General features: G+C 38.7%; 1 protein-coding gene across 1 annotated transcript in view; it reads left to right on the plus strand.

Moving 5' to 3' along the window:
• Positions 1-16,511, plus strand: part of LOC120798896 (sickle tail protein-like) — a 48,079-nt gene extending 31,568 nt beyond the window's left edge. The window contains exons 5-9 of the mRNA XM_040143691.1: positions 7,313-7,574; positions 10,228-10,504; positions 13,988-14,230; positions 16,004-16,099; positions 16,499-16,511. Coding sequence (XP_039999625.1) covers positions 7,313-7,574; positions 10,228-10,504; positions 13,988-14,230; positions 16,004-16,099; positions 16,499-16,511 — 891 coding nt within the window. The remainder of the gene's footprint in view (positions 1-7,312; positions 7,575-10,227; positions 10,505-13,987; positions 14,231-16,003; positions 16,100-16,498) is intronic.
• Positions 16,512-17,789: the final 1,278 nt, after the last annotated feature.

Below are 17,789 nucleotides of genomic sequence, written 5' to 3' on the forward strand. Positions count from 1 at the left end.
CATTCCCGTACAGAACTTTATTCTTGTAGAAATCCAGAGAATAACAGTTATAGTCTTAATTACGTTAGTGTCGGGTATAATATTTCTGCTTAGTCATGCTCACAGGAAAGAAATCTCTTGATTAAAGTGATTTACATGCAGAAATGCATTGTAGCGTATTTTAGCTTTATATGTGTCTTATGCAAAGTAAATACCCTAGTTAATGTGTTTTTGTATATTTAGACATAAAATAAACCCAACATTTGAAATACCGACAAACAAGCAATTTTGCATTTTTTGACTCAATGTTAATGGCACCATTTTGACTTCACAAATCTGAAGCCCATTCTTATTCTGAGAAATTTTACGCCTAAATGTTACAAATTGACAGACATTCTTGTGTATTACCATTTTAGAAGTAACAGAAATTGCACATATTACACTTGATGTCAACTCATTATAGTTTTTTTTTAGTGCAAGTTGAGATTTAGATGTGAAAAATTATTATACTGAATAGTATTAGAATGTTTTGGTGTCATTAATGAAACTGTATCTGAACAATATTAAATACTCAGGCCTAATGACTGTTCACGTTTCTAAATACAATTCAAAACAGTGCGTGTTACATCAAGGGGTGGACTTCACAGATAAATGAAACGATATGTCGTTTTATATGGTGTTAGTGACTGAGTAAAATTAAGAAGCCATTTAAGATGAAATTTGATACATCTCCACCTGTGTTCTCAGGCACCACAAATTTATTTAATACACGCATTGATGCAATATTAAGTTGAATATCTACAATATTTATGATAATAGGGCAAAGTAGATTCATGTGATAGCATCGGAAAGCTATGGAAAAGCTACTAAATGGATCCATTGGGGAGAGCTACTGTATTCTCTGTTGGAGGAGCAGACAGAGAAGCAGAACTGTGACTCTGTGCTTTTCTTCACAATGCATAGTTCTTCCACAGCTGAGCCAGCACAAACATTATTTTCGCACTCAGCGATGTATACAATACACTGTGCTGCACATAGACACGAAAATACACTCAGCGAGCACCTTATTAGGAACACCATACTAATACTGGGCAGGGCCTCCCATTGCTCTCAAACAGCCTCAATTGTTCGTGGCATGGATTCCTCAAGATATTGGAAACATGCCTTTGATATCCTGGTCCATGTTGACTTGATTGCATCACATTATTTCTGCAGATTTGTAAACTGCACATTCATGCTGCCAATCTTGGTTATACCACATCCCAAAGATGTTCTACTGGATTCAGATATGGTGACTGGGGAGGCAACTGAAGTAGTAGTTTGTGTGTGCGTGCATGCGTGTGTGTCTACAGCTTCTATTTGAGGTTTTCTTGCTTTTCTGGAGGTTACAGAAAGCTTGTATGCTGAAAGAGGAGATGCTGTCTGAAAGCTGAAGTGAGAGCCAGTCAGAGCTGAGTCACAGATGGAAGGAGATTTTGGTGTTCTGGGGAATCCGTGTCAACTCAATTTGTGCTGGAACAATCATTTGATTGGCAGCCTGTTCTCCTTTTCTAACTGGTCTGGACGTTACACTGCAGGCTGTTTCATGTTGGATTTTCAGACTCCTGGCGGTTTATGTGTTACAGCATGTCAGCTCTGTGTAGATTTAGAGATCTAGGCCCTTCTGAAATAAAGAGATGGATTCATATGGTGTCATCCACTCAGTCATACAGGTTGCTGTGCACCTCTCATCTACACAGCCACATGATTATTGACTGTGTTCATGCTGAGGTAAGTCACAAACTGCAAAAACTATATTAGAACATTTGATAAAACCTTGTGTTTTTTATTTTTTTCTGTGGTTTGGAACAATAGCTGCACAAACTCAACATGTTAATAGGACAAAAGGATCATTAAGGAACTAAAAAAAAAATCATAGTACACAGTCTGGTTAGTCATGGGTGTGGAACCTCAATAATGACTGCCTACTTAATTGTGACTGTTTGGTAAACCTTTAGGTTAAATCAGGTCAGACTGATTTAAATCATCATTTTGTTGATTTCATGCTCTGCTGTATCTTGTTTTACAGCTGTTTGAACCCGTCATAATAAAATATCAATTGTGTTGGTGTCTGTAGTTCAACTGAGGAATCACATTGGAACCTATAACCATGCCTGTATGCAGCAGAAAGTTGCAGTCCAATAGAAAGTTGTTGAACTTCTATTATTCTATTCTTGCTATTATGATTTTACATCTGTGATGAAGTTTCTTGACATAGCATATCATTTCATATCATCATCATGTCATAAACTATGACAAATATTAGTCATAGAACACGTCCTGGGCGTTCCGAAGGGGAAACTTATTTCAGAACAAATATAGCTAGCTAGCTAGACTCTGTGAAACTGAATTAAACCTGAAATGTTCAGTGTCTCTAACCTCCATTAAAATATCAGTTTCATCTCAAATATCATATTTTTGTGGACTATTCATCAGAATTTTCTTGAGACAAGGTAGAGTTTCAGAGCATACAGAATGCCCTATAAATCTTGATTTTGTGCTGAGTCACATACATGTATGTGTAGTGATGTTGCTTTGTCTAGCAGAGAGAGGAAAAATGCTTGTTTTCTTCCTGGGCACACAGTAAAACAGTTGGAGGTAATACTCCACATGACCAAAACTTCAAAAAGACTTGAAGCTAAAGTGAACATGTTTACATTAGGGATATAACTGCATACGAATACATTACTCAGATATGCTCAGATAAAATGCTTCGAACATGTAGAAAAACATTCAAATTTACTGCAGCAATAATTACCTGCCGACCAGTCGCCTGACTGACACAATTTACTACAAACAGAGTGGAAGCTCTGTCATAAACACACAGACATCATACACACCTTGTTACAAATACTCTTTACAGTGGTGTTAGGGTCTCAGACATACATACATTTGTTAGAAATCATATTAAAAGTGGTGATCCTTATAGCTTGTGGTGTCGGGTCATCATCATTAGATTCAGGCTTTTTCTTCTGAATCAAAAGTAATCCAGGTGATTGTTGTCTGTCTCCATGGTCACAGTGTGAACAGGAAGTGCTAGCTACCAAAGCAGCAGGTGTTTTTATGATGTAGACGAGCCAGAAGAAGCCAGAACAACTAGGCTAAAAACATGGAGTTGTACTGAGGTTTAAGTTCAGTACTCAGAAATTCACCATCCTCATTCTCAAAAGGTTTTCATCAGTTTTCAGCAGATTGGTTGTTCAGAGCAGAATAAAGTCTGACTGATGTTTACTGCATTTGTACCCTGGGATCAGATATTGCAGTCTGACGCTTAAGAAAGTAAACTGATGAGCTGAAGTTAAGGATTGTCTCTAAAGTGAATGCTAATAGGCCAAGGGAGCTTTTCAAACTTTTGTCAAAAGCTTTCTCATTTTTAATAGACATTTCAAACTAAATTTATGTCGATCTAAACCTCCTCCCACTGCATGCACAATGAAAAAAAAAAGATGCAATAAGACCTGTTCCTTCTTCGCTATTAATTTCCATTCATTTTGACAATTACATAAATTTTGTTTCAGCTCAGTTTAGACTTTTATATTTTTAAAGGTGGACATCAAATACATATTATGTTTAATTATTAGGTAAATTCAGGTACATGGTTATAATTTATAATCATAGTTATTTTTTGACATGAACAGATACAGATTTTTTCATGCTTGGCATCAGCTCCTTTCTCCCTGTTCATCATTGCAGTTTATTGATGAAAACATTGCTGAAATCTTTCCAGGAGAATTTATAATTAGTTTGACGCTAATTTCAAACTAACAGCACCCAATCTCTGCTCTGTATAAAACTTTTATTCATTTGTTTATTTGTTTATTAATTTATTTATTTTCAAAGAAGCTGGTAGAATACATTTTGGAGTTTGCAAATGTATAAAGATTGCTTTAAAATATAAAAACTTCCTTTTCAATAGGTTTGCATTCTACTCTGTTGATCAGCAAACTTACCACTGCTTTCTTTTCCTTTTTTCTCTAAATTGCAAACATCAGTTTGGACTGTAATGCCATTAGCTTTTCTTTATTCTCATGACTTAATTTATCTTTACTACGAGACTGATTTCATGAAACAGATCACTATCCTCTCTTCGTTTTTCCTCATTACTGCAAAATTCTTCAGTTTTTTATTTTATGATTTCCCAATTTACTTGTGTGACTTCATGTGACCTGTGTGACTTTCTCTGACCTCATCATTATTTTTCCTTTTACCCTTGTGCAGTATTCCTCTTATTTATTTTTTTTATCAAACTGGAGTTAAATTTCCAGTTTCCTTCAATTTTTCTCCATTTCTCTCATTGGATGATCAGTTACAGGTCCCATATTTTACATCTTACGGGTGTTTTCTCTGAAATTTTGATATCCATAAGAAGATATATTTGTGGTTTTAAGTGCCCAAAACCATCTCAAAGTAGTTTTGCATCCCCTCTCTCACTTCTCTCTGGAACTCTACTATGAAGAGAGTGTTTTGTGTCTGTCTCATTAATATTAATGAGCCTCTCTTCTGATTGGTAGACTGTTTTTTGAGTGATGCACAGCCAGGCCAACCATAAGTAACGGATTGTAGCCTGCTGCAGCTTGATAAAACTAAATGGTAATGCAAATGGCAATGGCCACTGCTGAGGAAAATGTTATTTGGCCTTATATGTTTGGGCCCCAGTTAGACCCCAAATTGGAGATGGCTGGAGATGACCCACCATCTCCTCAAACACACTTACAACAGGATGTTTCAGAATGGTAATTTACTTTTTTTCAGATTTTTTAGCATGTTATTGTAAGAGAGTAATGTAACAGAGTAATGTAAACACTAAGGCTGCTCGCAGCTATAATCATAATGGTCTGTTAACTAACTCAGATAATGGGGCTTTTGGAAATTGAGATATGCGAGACAAATTCCGCAACATAAGTGGCAAGCTAGTAATTACTTTTAAATAAAGCATTAGGTTGTTTTTTGCCGGGATTTCATCTCCTCCACATATCCACCAAGTCATATTTACTGACAAGATTACGGGAGGCCACTCTGCTGTTCCAGAAACTTCGCCGAGCATGTTTATTAGTTGCCAACTTTGTTGCATTAAGTCTCAAGTTGAGTTTTTGCTTGTAGGGATCCTGAAGAGGAATTTTTTCTGAGATACGGACTCCTGCTGTAGTGTGAATTAGACCTGAGATTAGGGCTCATTGATTGGGATTGAATTGTGGGTTTTATAGTGGACACTTACTATACAATACACTATGGTGAACTTTGAACTTTGTGTGCTTTGTGTTTCTTGTTGTCTGCTGGTGCCTTTGAACTGTGTGGTTGTTTGGTATTGTTATACAGGGGTCACATTCTGAAACACATGGGCCCTTTTATAGGGTGGAAAATAACTAAATATTATCTTTGTCAGACCTTCACTCTGACTGGCACCCCAGCTCCTAGTCAAACCACTATGGTGTGAATAATAACATTTGGCCCCGCACGAGTGGGTAATGACCATGACAACTTGAAGTCAACTAAAACAAGCAGAGAGAGAAACATCATATCAGAGTAATGAGGCTTACACACAGCAGCAGCAGTATGCAGAGTGGCACTGGCTGTTTCTGGATCTGTGTGGCAGTCAGAGCCTGGAACCACTGAACTGTGGTTTTTTCACTTGTAAACTGGCTGCAGAGGAGTCAGCTGTCCTGACAGTTTGTGTTTTCAGTTTGGTTAAAACCAACGTGTTTCTGCTGTGGAGGGCACACATTGACTCACCAGCTTCATGAGAGCATGTTGACGCTTGGTGTTCTTACCACTGTACCTATGAAGCTTTCACACACACACACACACACACACACACACACACAAATACACATTGCATGCCTTCACAGTGTTTGTCTGTAAAAAGCAGGTCTCCCTGCAGTGGGTTTGTGTTTGTTTCTGAGGGCATTCAGCCTTTGTTATTGCCTTTTTTTCCTCATCTCATGTATACCTGGCAGATGTCACTTTAAAGCAAACTGTTCCCAACCTGGCTTAGATTTTCATTTACCAATACCAATACTGTTGAGATTTTTGAAATCATGTCTTTTGAGGTTGTCAGTCTTTTAGGAGGGTGAACAGTAAGTGTCTGGAAAGTGTATTCCTGGCTGTTTTTTCTGATTTGTAATGTTCATTTCAAGTGTCCATACATTCCCTCACCTGGTCCTGCTGGAGACATGGAGACAACAGACAGGAAGTGTGCAGATCGTAAGACTACTGTAAAGGGAATCTGCAGAGCGTGTAATAATTTTCTGTGCTTTCATCACTTTGACTGACACCTGTCACAGTGCACAAAGTCATCTGATCCACTGTTCATATCAAATACTGATTAGTGTCACTTTAAAATGGGAACCTTACTGGAAATTAAATAAGTTCCAATAAAAACAATCAGACTGTCATCCAGCATCAGTCATATCAGCCAGTGCCTAGGACAACATCTGTTTACTTTAAAGTAAACAAAGACAGTGCTCTCTAGAGTCCGTAGGAATTTTGACAGGAGCAGTACTAATTAGGTACTTTACTAAGTACTAATTTACATCCAAACCATGGTCTTTCCCTAAAGCTAACCAAACCTTAACCATACTGTAGTGTTTTCATATCATAAAGAAGATGTGATTTCCAGTGGTGACTTGTCACATTTTTGAAGCCACAAACAGATGATGTGGTCCTGGTGACAGGGGTCAGATCAGAAAACACTTGGATGTGTTGTTCTAGAGGACAAAGATTTTCATTGTCATTTTCTGTCTCTCTCTATCTTGTCAACTGTCAGATAAAGGCAAAATGCCAATAAAAACCTTTATTAAAAAGAATCAGAACTCTGACTATAGTAAATTATTCAAACATTTGCAGTAGGAGTGTGTGGCCTGGGCCAGCCTGTTCTGAACATTAAAGGAATTATGTTTTCTTTTATCTTTCATTTACTTGTTAGTTTCTGTGTATGCAGTTAAAGCTACACCAGTTAGCTTTTTTTTTCTCAACCATTATTTATATCAACAGATTGAACTCGTGTCAAAACATATTTCTGGCTTTTCTGTCCTGCAGTTTCTTGTCCATGTGTATGGCCCTTTGGATAGACAGCACAGTATTACAAAACATGTCAAAATACTGGATGTTGGGACAATGAAGAGTTATACAATACATGTCTTAAAGGTATGTAAGGTTTTTCTGTGGACAGTCCCTGGGTTGGTGAACTCTTTTACGAGGAAATGACTACTTCTGTAACTATTAGAGTAGTAGTATAAGTCTGGTAACTCTCATTATTCCCTCAGAGTTTCAGAACACTTTTTTCATTTTTTTACAGATCTCCAAAGAAGTGTTGTACGGTGGTCACAGTCCAGTTAACACCCTGTCATCTTCCGGCCACAGCACACTGCACAGCCTGCAGGGCTCCATGTCTCCCCCTTTGGTCCGCTCCACACCCTCCTCTCCCTCCAGGATGGCATACATGGCGGGGGGGGCAGGGGTGTTGGATCCAGGCAACACCACATTATCACGGGTGGTTCGATCTAGAACCATCTGCACCAGCAGCAGTGTCATACTGGAGAGGAGAGATGTCAGACCTGGTGAGATACCTGCAGGGGTTTCAGCTAATTGTCGATGATCAATGATTGATTATTACAAGCTTACAGATGCAACAAATGTTTTTTCCATGACAAAAGGAAAGAAATTAACATGGCCTATTTTTTGCAGCACAAGTCAAGTCAAGCCATTTTTATTTATTTAGCCTAAAATTACATTTGCCTCAGAGGGCTTTACAATGTGTACAATACATGACACCCTCTATCCTGAGACCCTTGATTCAGATCAAGAAAAACTAAAAAAAAACCTTGAAAAGCAAAAAAGGTGCAAGAGAGGAAGGATTCCTCAAGCAATTAGTGTTATTTAAGTATATTTATTACGAAATAAGTAGTTAAGTTACAAAGTTTGAAGCAGAGTGTGTTAAAGTGAGTTGTACCAGTCATAAATTGAAATATTGCCAATATTGCTAGTCCTGTTACTGCTTCACCTGTCCTTATGTAAAACATGACAAACAAAATCAGGCAGAGCACTAATGCCTGTTTAGTTTCCTCTTCAACAATATGAGTAAATGTAGTCATGAGGGAGTCTTTGAAATGAAGGAGGCTATTAGCATGAAGGTGTTTTGATATGGAGCTGAATGCAGCTCCAGCAACATCTCATGAGAGACTGTAAAGACCCAGATTCATGTGAAGTGGAAACCAACAACAGGTGGTCTAATATTTTAACTTCATATTAGCATGTGATATGTGTGTGTAAGAATCCTTAAAAACTGAAAAGTCTTAAGATATACTGATGCCTTAAATGTATTTCAGTCAGGACACTCACATGCATGCAACATGCATGTTATTTTGGAAGTGTGGCTCTTCTCATGCAATGCTCTGGAACAAATCTGAACCAGCTTGACACAGATATGAACACAAAAAAATTATTAAAAACATTCAACCATGACATACAACTAACTGTTAAAACAGGAGGAGGTGGTAGCAGTGTAGCAGTTAGAGGGCAGAGTTCAGACTGAATGAGCTCCAAATGTTTACATGGACCACCTATTGTAAGTATTGTGAACTGTTTGGTTTAAAGTAATTAAATAATGCATAGTCATTTCTCTGCCTCCTTTAGTGAATTGGAAGCACCGCTCCACCCCATGGAAAACAAATCGTTAGCCGCGGTAGTTAGCCAGCCCCCATTAGCCGGTGCGAGCAGGCCCAGCCTAGCTCCTACTCTCCCCCCAACAGCTTCCAAGCAGCTGGGATACCAGGACGGATGGGTAACTGTCCAGCAGAAGCCCAATGGTTCACCACCGACCAGTTCATGTTTCAAACAGATACTCCCCAATCAGCAAGACACCCGCTGAGAAACCAATTCTGGCTCTATTTTGAAAAACATGAAGGTAGCAACACCAGCGACCATAGTCAAATGTATTCCTGGGCCCAGAGCGGGTGACACAGAATCCTGTTTAAAAACACTGTCTAAGGATAAACATAATTATAGTAAGATTGCTATTCACGTCAGCGGTAACGACACCTGAGTATGCCAATTGGACGTCACAAAAATTAATGTTGAGTCGGTGTGTACATATGCAAAGACAATGAAGGACTGTACTTTTTTCTGCACCCCTGCCTAATCTGACAGTGATGACATGTATAGCCGCATCAATCAACCACTGGCTGTCAAGGTGCTGTCCAGCAAACAACATGGGCTTTGTAGATAATTTGCGGACTTTTTGAGGAAGACCTTGAGGAAGAATTGACCACCTCAATTGGCTTTGCTAAGAGTGTAAATAAACCCACTCACTGTTATAACCACACCCTCATCCTCATTCTGACTTATGGCATCGAAATTGAACATTTAATAGTCTTTCCACAGAATCCTCTTTTATCAGACCATTGTTTGGGAACTTTTGATTTCCTATTACTGGACTATACACCATTAGGCAAAAATGTCTTCGCTAGATGTCTGTCTAATAGTGCTATAGCTAAATTCAAGGAAGTGATTCCATAAGCACTTAATTCACTGCCATATCGCAATATAACAGAGGACTCGTATACTAAGTCCCTCCCAAAGTGATCATCTTGTTGATAGTGCTGCAGGCTCAATGAGAATGACACCCGACTCTGTAGCCCCTTTAAAAAAGAAGATAATAAAACAAAGAAGGTTAGCGCCATTGTTGAACTCCCAAACCTGCATATTACAGCAAACTATGCGAAAATTTGAAAGGATATGGCGTTTCTACCAAACTGGAAGAATCTCGTTCGGCCTGGCATGATAGTCTTAAACGTATGGGAAGTTCCTCTGTAATGCCAGAGCAGACGATTACTCATCTTTAACAGAGGAAAATAAAAAAAACCCTTGGTTTCTTTTCAGCACTGTACTGAGGTACATAGCCTGTTAATAGGAAACAGCCCCCCACCATTCTCTACCCCCTGCTGAACCATTCAGTCATTCATAAATGAAAGAAATCAGCATTCTCTAACAAACTTTTCCCAGGATTTAAGACAGTTCTTAACAGCAGCTAAACAACAGTGCAGCAGACTTTTCAAATAATACTTTGTATGAGTGGTCTAACTGTAGAGGTCTCTCCTAACTAGTCCAGCTTTGTTTATAAATATTGGCATTTCCAGAAAAAACTGTGTTTGAACATCTGTGTTTGTTTAGCTCCAAGTCTAATGAGCATGTATGGGTTTGTGTGTGTGTTAGATGAGGACGTTGACAGCAGTAAGATCAAGGCCTTGGTGGTGCGTGGTGAAGGAGGACTGCATTACCCAGACTCCTACTGCTCCTCCCTGCAGGACGGAGGAGGGGGTCACCACAGCTTTGCCTCCTTCCAATGCAGTGCTCCTCCCTCTCTCACTGCAGTCAAGTTGGATGCTGGGGTTGCAAGGATCCCAGGGGGGTTGCAGCAGTACCGGGCCTCCATTAAACCCCTGATGGGCTACGGAGGAGGCATGGAGCACCCGACCTGCTCCCTCCACAGGTATATACACCGATTTACACTCAATCCAGATTCATATACAGTGTCCTTTGGAAGCAGTGACACAAGCATGGAAACATAACCCAGTCCAGCTGACGTGTGACACTTCTCCATACTTTTTGAAGGTGATTATTTCTGTCATTTCTGCTTCATTTGAGCATGTGCAGGAGGAGGTACTAGCAGAGAACGGCAGAGAACAGGAAGTCAGGGGTTGACAGAGGTAATGAGCCTTGTGTGTTACCATGGCAACTGCACACACAGTAACTGTCTGGTCTAAAATAGGTCTACAGATCCACCAGGGTCTTCACAGTATTGGCCTTGTTTGTTAAAACTGGAAAATATGGATGAAAGCAATATTATGTTATCAAAGAGAACAGATTTTCTTAATATATTAATTAATATATCAGACAAAACTCTTAACACAAGTTAAACAAAAAACTAGAAGTTATAATCCTTAAGATTTCAGTCCTCATTAATGTGGCGACAGCCGTGGATTCAAGTGTAGTTTAACACTCCTGCCAACAATGGCTGAGCAGCTACTTAGTCAGATATACAACAGAAGAGCAGCTAATGTATGTTTACAGTGCAGCCAAATAAACTCACATTGTTTAAATAAAGAAGTCAGTCAATAATAATTCCAACCTCCATCTGATTTCATGCTGCACACACAGCCAGCAGGACTGTGTAGGACTTTTACAGTAGAACTCAGTAAAAGACACTGGTTGTTGTGCTGAGGAGCCGGAGGTGTGTAGCGTGTTGCTTGCTGCTTTTCATCTAAAAACTCACTGTGACTACTGCTCACTTTTCCATTACTCTCTTACAACTCATCCACTGGCAACATCACCTAAATTGTTTTGAAGACAAATTGATAACAGTCGCTGTCAGCACTTAGCTCAGTGACAAATACCGTTTCCTGTGACTGTTTCACATTAAAAGCATTTAGCATTAGCAGTAAATTAATCCAGCCTTGATACAGCTGTAGGAGAGTAAACAGTAAACAGTGAAGCTGATATCAGTCAGATCAAATTACCAACACTAACACTGGATTACATCCTGCATCATTTCCTGTCAATCCCTCACGTTTGTGAAGGCAATCTGAAATCAGCCTAGGAAATGCAATCTCTGCCACCAACGATTAAAACCACCATTATTACATTCCATACTTACCTCTGCTCTATACATACTTGAGGGGTCAACAGAGAATGTAAATAAATTGAATGCCGTACCGACATTAGATATGATCGAAAACAGGGTCTGATGTCATGAAAATCTTAAGCATCTTAACTTTAAGTAATTGTGTAAATTTATAATTACATTTTCCTAATTCATTTTGACAACTGATTTTAATAAAACAACATTGTGACAACATCATCATGACAAAAGTAATATAAATGACATTACGTCATTGCCAGCTGGTGGTGGTGCACGATATATGCAGCATAACAGAGTGGGTATTAAGTAGTCATATTGTGTTTGTTCTTATTTCCTAAAGGACCACACTGAGATTTTTGCAAGTAAAGTGGAAGAAAAGCAGCAATGGTAAAAGTTATGTGTTTAAGCTCATGTTGTACGTATTTTCAGGTGTTCCTGTTGAAGGGTGCAAATTATGGGTCTTGTGGAGATTTTGCTGATTATTGGTTAACTCATCAGTGAAGAAATTGTTCAGGAGCCCAAGATGTCTTTTGTTGAAAATATTTATTGACGTTTGGCCAAGGAGAATGGAAAAAGTTTACGTACCTGATGCCATCTTCTTTCTGAAGCGAAGTCCCCTGTGCTCAGTCTTTTAACCCCTACAGATTATGCCGCAAATATTTTACGCCCAGTATGTGGAGTTATTTTATTGGTTTGCTATTCTGTAAACAGGAAAATGTTTTTACCCGTGATAGTTCAGTTCACGTTGCATGTAGCCTTCAGTAAAATGTCAGCACATCCTGGTCTGGAGCCACTGTTATCTGGCTATGCACATGGATTGTAGCAGACACCAATCTACGGTGTCTAGGGAAGCAAAAGCTACTTTGACCATGGCTACTACAGCGACGCTGCTTCACTTTTGTCAGAATGGCTCTGTTTTCCCCAAATAACCTCAGACAGATGTTCAACATCTCAAGGAGAGAAGACAATGTGCCCTTCAGGAAGATTTACTGCTGTTTCGCCTGCAACATCAAGGCCCATGCTTGGCCTGTGTAACCCACTAGAAATTTACCTAATAATTGGTAACACATTTATTTACACTGATTGAACACTGCGGAAAAGAAAAGCAAGAAAGAAATTTGATCTGGTCTGGGTAAAACAGGTGTAAAATTTGAGGCATGGATTTCTTGAAGAGGAAGGGAAGTGATGAGAGAAAATAACAGTAAAAACCAATCAGCGACAGTAGTAAACAATAACCGTCAATATAGGTAGTAAAGAATGAATGTTAGTAACAAAGGATGAGAGTAGTAACAAATTCATGACAGTAGTAAAGAATTAGCAACATAGTATAGAATGACCATCAGTGACAATAATAAAGGATAAAAGACAGTAGCAATGAATTCAGGACAGTAGTAAAGAATCAGCAACAGTAGTAAAGAATGACATTCAATAAGAGCAGTAAGGGATAGTAGTCAGTGACCCTAGTAAAGAATGACCTTCAGTAACATTTATAAAGGAAATTAGAATTAGAATTTATAGAAAAAACCGCATTATGAATGTGTGTGTGAATGGGTGAATGTGGCAGTAGTGTAAAGTGCTTTGAGTGGTCAATAATACTAGAAAAGCACTATTTAAGTGCAGTCCATTTACCAAGTGCAGGCCTATAACCATCAGTGACAGTTGTGAAGAATCAGCAACAGTAATAAAGAATAACCATCAGCGACGGTAGTGGAAAATCAGAGACAATAGTCAAGAAGCAGAGACCTATGGACTGCAACAGTACGGACATACAGACTGGAGGAGCCTGGGATTGAACCACCAACCTTCCAGTTAGTGGACGACTTGCTCTACCAGCCGCCCCCCCTTATTTTTCACTACTGTCCCTGATTATTTACTACTTTCATGGATGGTTATTCTCTATCACTGTCACTGATGGTCATTCTTTATAACTGTTGCTGACGGTTATTCTTCACTACTGTCACTGCTTCTTGACTACTGTCTCTGAATTTTCACTGCCGTCACTGATGGTTATTCTTTATTACTGTTGCTGATGTCTATTCTGTATTACTGTTGCTGAATCTCGACTACTGTCACTGATAGTAATTCTTTACTACTGTTCCTGATGGTTATTCTTTATTACTGTTGTTGATATTTCACTACTGTCGCCGATGGTTATTCTTCACTACTGTCACTGATTTCTTACTACTGTTGCTGATGGTTATTCTCTATTACTGTTGCTGATAATCTTTATCACTGTGATGGTCATTCTCTATTACTGTTACTGATTCTTCACAACTGTCACTGATGGTTGTTGGACTGCACTTGGTAAATGTGTCCACACACTTCCCCTCATAGAGTCGGTGAAATCAAAATGATTGACAGACAGAACACCAGAGGTGTGAGCCTGATGTCTCTGGAGAGGACGTCACCGATTCGTCAGTCTCTGCGCCGGAACAGTAATGGAGCCACTGTGGAGATCATAAACAGAAGTGGAGGAAGTGGCTCTTCATCTTCCACCTCAGCTGTTTTTGTGGGCAGCCCTCTGGTACAACCTGAGAGATTGTTTCAGGGTCATGTGACTGCCAGCAACAGCCAGAGGTGAGCTGAGAGCCACTCTGATCATCTTACTTCACTGTAATCACTTTATGAGGTGTTAACTCAATTAAGAAAAACTCTAAAAACACTAATTATTCCAGGAGGATATGTTCAGACCTGAAGTTGTCAGTCCGTAATGCTACACACAGGAAACCTGAATCACAAATTTAACTTCAAGCTATAGTCTGAGCTCCAAAAATGCCTCAACATGACCATCTGGTGGGCTACTTTTTTTGTTTGTTTATATTTCCGGCATCTTTTATAATGATGTTTGAGGGATGGTGTCAGTAATTTTGCACGTTTAGCTCACCATGTCTTACTACAGTCACTTTAAAGAATCTCAGATGTGTTCAGCTGTTGAAGACACCTCAGACTTAGGAGGTCTTAAATTGGAGCGTAACATGTACAAAGTTCACATAAAGTTAGTCCAGAAATGAAAAGTCTGGCTGTAAATGTCCCATTACAACTAATTAAAACTAAACTGGACTATACTGTAAACAACGTGGACTTTTTATTGTACGTATTAAGTGTAAAGGATTCATTGAGACTGAGACTGAGACTGACCCATCCTCAGCAGAAAAGTAACAATAATGGCCTGAAGTAATCAAAGAATGAGCCACCAACTGAAAGTTAAGGCATAAAGATGAGTTTTAGCTTTGGATTTAAAGGCCTCCACAGAGTCAGACAGTCTGATGTTAGCAGGGAGGTTGTTCCAGAGGAAGAGGGACTCATAGGGAAAGGAGCCTGCTGCCTGGAGCCTGCTGACATCTTTCTAACTCTGGGGACAGACAGGATCCCTGCAATCTGAGAGCGGAGAGCACGGGATGGAATATAAGGTTTAGGGAGATCAGACAGGTATATAGGGACCTGCCCACTTTTGTCTGTCATCAAAAGTCTGATCTGAAATGGATAGGTAGCCAATGAAGGGAAGTTAAAATTGGTGTAAAATGGTCAAATTTTCTTGATTTTCTCTCTGCAACATTATGAATCATTTGACGACTTTTAGCAGGCCTGAAAGCAAAACATTTGAGTAATCCAGTCTGGATGACACAAAGGTGTGAAGTAGGGTCCCAGTATCTGCCATAGATAGAAATGGGTGAAAAAAGCGGTCTCGGTGATGTCTTGTATTGATCAAAAGAGAGGGTGGGATTAAACATAGCACCAAGGTTCTTTGTTGTCCTACTTTGAGAAATCACACAGTTGTCGAGAGTTACTCTTACGGGTGGCCTCTACTTTGATAATTTGAGAAGTGTAATCAGTTTTTACAGGAAGATACAGCTGAGTATAATCAGTGTAACAGTGGAAACTAAAATAGCAGTCAGTAGAGCGCATACCTCCGCCAATGTCAAACAACATACACCAGACTTCAGAGAATATAATTCAAATTCATTGTAAATGATCGGGATCCACACCAAAATTTGATGGGTTAATCCCTGGCCCATGCCCCATCCCTCCACCAAGTTCTGTGCAAATCAGCTTAGTACTTTTTGAGTAATCCTGTTGACAGATAAACAAACAAACAGACACGGGTGAAAACATAACTTCCTTGGTGGAGGTAATTGATAATTGGTAATTGTAAGAGGTGAAAAATAAAGAGAGAAAAGCACAGGGCCAACAACGGGGACCTGGGGTACTCTATATTTCACATCAAATATATCTCACATATTATCATATCTGATGAATAGCATACAATGCAACTGAAGAGCTGAATACATGTGTGACAACACCACTTGATAGTTCGTATAAATTATGTTTTCATGTATTTCTGTTTTTTAGTGAGAGAATTAAAGCCATGGAGGAGCAGATAGCCAGTCTAGCGGGGCTGGTACACCATGCTCTTTCTTTGGGACCAGGAGTCATGGACACAGTCAGGTCTGAAAATCTCCCTTTATCCCTTTAAGCCAACGACAGCTTATACAGCCGCAGCAATGCAAGTGAACACATCCAATATGCTCCTTAGATTTATCTACTATATTTGTACACAACAATGGTATGTCAAGTCATTTATCACATTGAAGGAGGAAATAATTATGGTAATAACATTAAGTTAGATCTATATGCTGTATAAACCCTGACTAGAACAAGGATGGTTAGGTTTATTGCATAATTGTGTGTTTTCTCAGTGAGAATGCTGGATGTGAGCTCCTCAACAACAGATCTGGTGAGATTTTGTTGTTTGTTTGTTTTTTACACAATTATAACAGATGGTGACATTACCATCATACAAAACATATGAGGATAATCTTAAAATCACCTTTCTTTGATATTCAGGAGTGTCATCTGAGCCTCAGAGCCCTGGCACTTTGAGTGACAGCACCAGTCCCACCCCTCTGGCTCTTCAGGCCCCTGCTTCTGACAGCAGATTGCAGCAGAGCTTGATGTTAGCAAAGAAAAATGTGTGTGAGCTACGACTGCAATTCAGCCAACTCAGACACTTACAGGTACTTACCAATGTATTCACTGATTTTTATCAGTGAGCAAAAATAATAATAGTAATAATAACAATAATAATAATTATAATAATTTACAGCTTTAGAGCTTTATAATGAGTTTCAGCTCATTGTTAATGTGTCTGGACCCCAACTTTACTGTTCTGGTTCACTGTCACTGCTCTCATAGTGTTGTTTTCAGCTGTAGCAGGCAGCTGTTTTCAGTGAAAAAGCTGTAAAAATTCCACCAAATGGGTGCTATTTGCTTATTGTAACTCTTCCAAATTCAAATTCAAATTTTTTAAAATCTTTCTGCAACAATGAATCTAATAACACATATATCCAACTATTATTTACTATTATATTTAACTAAAATGTATATTGGTCAACCTGAGGCAGCTTTATTTCAATTTTTACAAGGATTCTAAGCAGAAGATGGTTGCATTACCAAAACTCATGTGTCATTTAAAAAGCATGTTTAAAAGCATGTCAACTAATTCTTTTTTTCCTTCAAGAGAGTGTTTATTTTAAAGCAATTGTTAGTTACATGTTCAAATATTTGATATTTGTAACTAAAAAAATCACTATATATGCATGTAAGTTGTATTTTTCTAGAAAATGCAAAGCCATTTTTTCTCTTAAAGAAGACTCAATTTTATCATTTTTTATCATGTACTTTATTAAACAATTGGAAAAATGATAGACCAAACATAATTTAAAACATTTTTATTTATCTTTATTTTTTAGATATAAAACTATTTAGTAACAGTAATGAACACAGGATAACAGAATTGGGCACCGGGTAGGTAACAGGAATGAGCACTGGGTAACAGGAATGTGTGTCCGTATGCGAAGGGATGTGTATGGTTGCCCTGAGGTTCAAAACACATTTCAGAAAACACATCAACATTTCAGAAAACACAATATTTCAGAAAACATGAGATATCACGAAACATGATAACATCTCAGAAAAAACTATAACATTTTATTTAGCACAAAGACAAAGTTAGAGACCAGGTGGTGAACATTGTGGAACATTTAGCAGCTTAAGAGCCAGATATTTCACTCATGAGTTGGTTGGTAAACAAACTTACTGCTCTGCTAGCTAGCCAACGGCTAGCTAGCATTTGTGG

Source organism: Xiphias gladius, chromosome 14 (assembly GCF_016859285.1).
Source record: "Xiphias gladius isolate SHS-SW01 ecotype Sanya breed wild chromosome 14, ASM1685928v1, whole genome shotgun sequence".
NCBI lineage: Eukaryota > Metazoa > Chordata > Actinopteri > Istiophoriformes > Xiphiidae > Xiphias > Xiphias gladius.